Source organism: Coloeus monedula, assembly GCF_965178545.1.
Source record: "Coloeus monedula genome assembly, chromosome: 6".
Taxonomy (NCBI): Eukaryota; Metazoa; Chordata; class Aves; order Passeriformes; family Corvidae; genus Coloeus; species Coloeus monedula.
This window is the reverse complement of record NC_138786.1, coordinates 34,102,817-34,104,539: the sequence shown is the minus strand read 5'-3', so window position 1 is coordinate 34,104,539 and position 1,723 is coordinate 34,102,817. Positions and strand designations below refer to the sequence as shown.

The following is a 1,723-nucleotide window of genomic DNA, read 5'->3' as shown; positions in this document are numbered from 1 at the left end:
CCTTCACAACTCAAACTCAGCTTCTATGTTATTAGCAGGTAGTACAAATATTAGACACATCTCTCTGAAATGCAAGCTGGTGAGACAATATTTCAAATTTTGTTCAATCTGGCAAAAATCGAATATCAGTAATCAGCAGAGATATATAACCTCAGATGGTCTTTCATTCAATTATTCTATTAATGTGATGACAAGCTTGTTTCTGATTTTTCCAGCCTTTCTTCTCAATACTGATAGGAAATGTGTTTGAGACATCTCTCATGATAACTTCAGACTCCGCTAAACATGATTAAAAACACAAAAGTCTAGCAAAAAATCAAAAATGAAATATTTATTACCGCATTTTGTGACTTAACACCTTTTTTTTTTCTTTTTAAAACATAACGTCACAGTCCTCATACAAGTATTTTAATGTAAATTTTGACAAAGCTTAAAGGTAACAGCATTTTCTTCTAGTGAGGAACACGTGCTGAGAAAGGAAGAATTCATGGACATACAATACCAATTCCACAGCAGATCTGATACTAGCAAAAACATTCTTTTTTTTTTCAATTGAGGTAAACACATAGAATATCTAACATGAAACAATTAATAGACCGAACTCTGTACGAAGTTTGTTACAGTATTCTCTTGCTTTTTTTTCCCAAGCTTTGAGTTCATGATAAAGTCCTAGGTTTGGTGCAAAGACCATTAGTAACTTCTTTCATTGAGGAAAGCTGCCCAACTTTTAGTTTTGTTTTGTCCAAAGCCAAGGCTCAGAACTACTGGAAGAAGCTTCTGCTCTGTCTGTTCTGTCTTTTAAATCTTCACCTGCAAGCTCTTTGAAGAAGAGTCCAAAAAAAAAAAAAAATAGATTGGGAGGAATGGGGAGAGACTTAATGAAGCACGAACTATAAAGATCTGTTTGAAACTAAAGGACGCATTTTATGAAGGAACAAAATGAGGGAATGGCAAGGCCTTCTTGGAACAGTCTTCTGAGTGATGAGAGACCCAGCAAGACTTATCATCTTCATCTCCAGGGTAGTTCTTTTCTCACTGGCCAAAACAGGTCTTTCATGGATAGTGACTTCACTGCTGAACCAAAACAGTCATTCTTTTGGGAACAACACACATAGTGTGGAAAACAAGGATTTTTTTTCTTCTAAAACTATTTGAGGCAACGTAACGGAGTGATCAACAGAAATGTACAAGTTAACTTAGTTCCTATGTTTATACTACAGTAGTTATAACTCTTGGAGTCTTTTTTTTTTCCAGAGGATCTGTACATGGACATTTTCATTTCAGTGAGCCCATGATTTCACATTTGTGTTCTCATTTCATTGGTCCTCTGTTGTTGATGAAAAATGACAAAAAGTAAAAAATAATCACAGCTGTCTGGAATTTCGTATTAAGTGTCAACATCTGGTCAAAGTTCAAAAGTCTTAAAATAGTTTCTGTTTGCTTTTGTTTTGTTTTTCCCTTGAGTTCCCTTATACTATTGGGCATGAATGTCCATAACCTGTCCACCAACACTGGGGTCTACAGAATTTAACATTGTGGGGCTCTGTGCTGACATGGTCATTCCAGGGTGGGTAGGGGGTCCTCCGTGCATCATCATGGCTGGGTGGTGGGGGTGACTTGGCAAATATGAATGGATTGGGGGTCCATGTCTTAATTGAGTTGGGTGTGGGGTCATCTGGGGAGGAGTGTAACTTGGCTGTGCCATACTCATACCCATAGGACC

The 1,723-nt window shown here is 37.3% G+C and overlaps 1 protein-coding gene across 3 annotated transcripts in view; it reads right to left on the bottom strand.

Moving 5' to 3' along the window:
* Positions 1-951: 951 nt before the first annotated feature.
* The window catches only part of MEIS2 (Meis homeobox 2), a gene marked incomplete at its 5' end in the record, with an annotated part of 171,701 nt that continues 170,929 nt past the window's right edge, over positions 952-1,723 (bottom strand). For 2 of the 3 annotated variants that reach the window (XM_082282720.1, XM_082282721.1), the window contains one exon: positions 952-1,723. This exon is cut by the window's right edge and continues 38 nt beyond it. In XM_082282720.1, the coding sequence (XP_082138846.1) occupies positions 1,475-1,723 (249 nt within the window). In that variant the 3' untranslated portion in view covers positions 952-1,474. The other variant, XM_082282719.1, reaches the window with a different exon arrangement.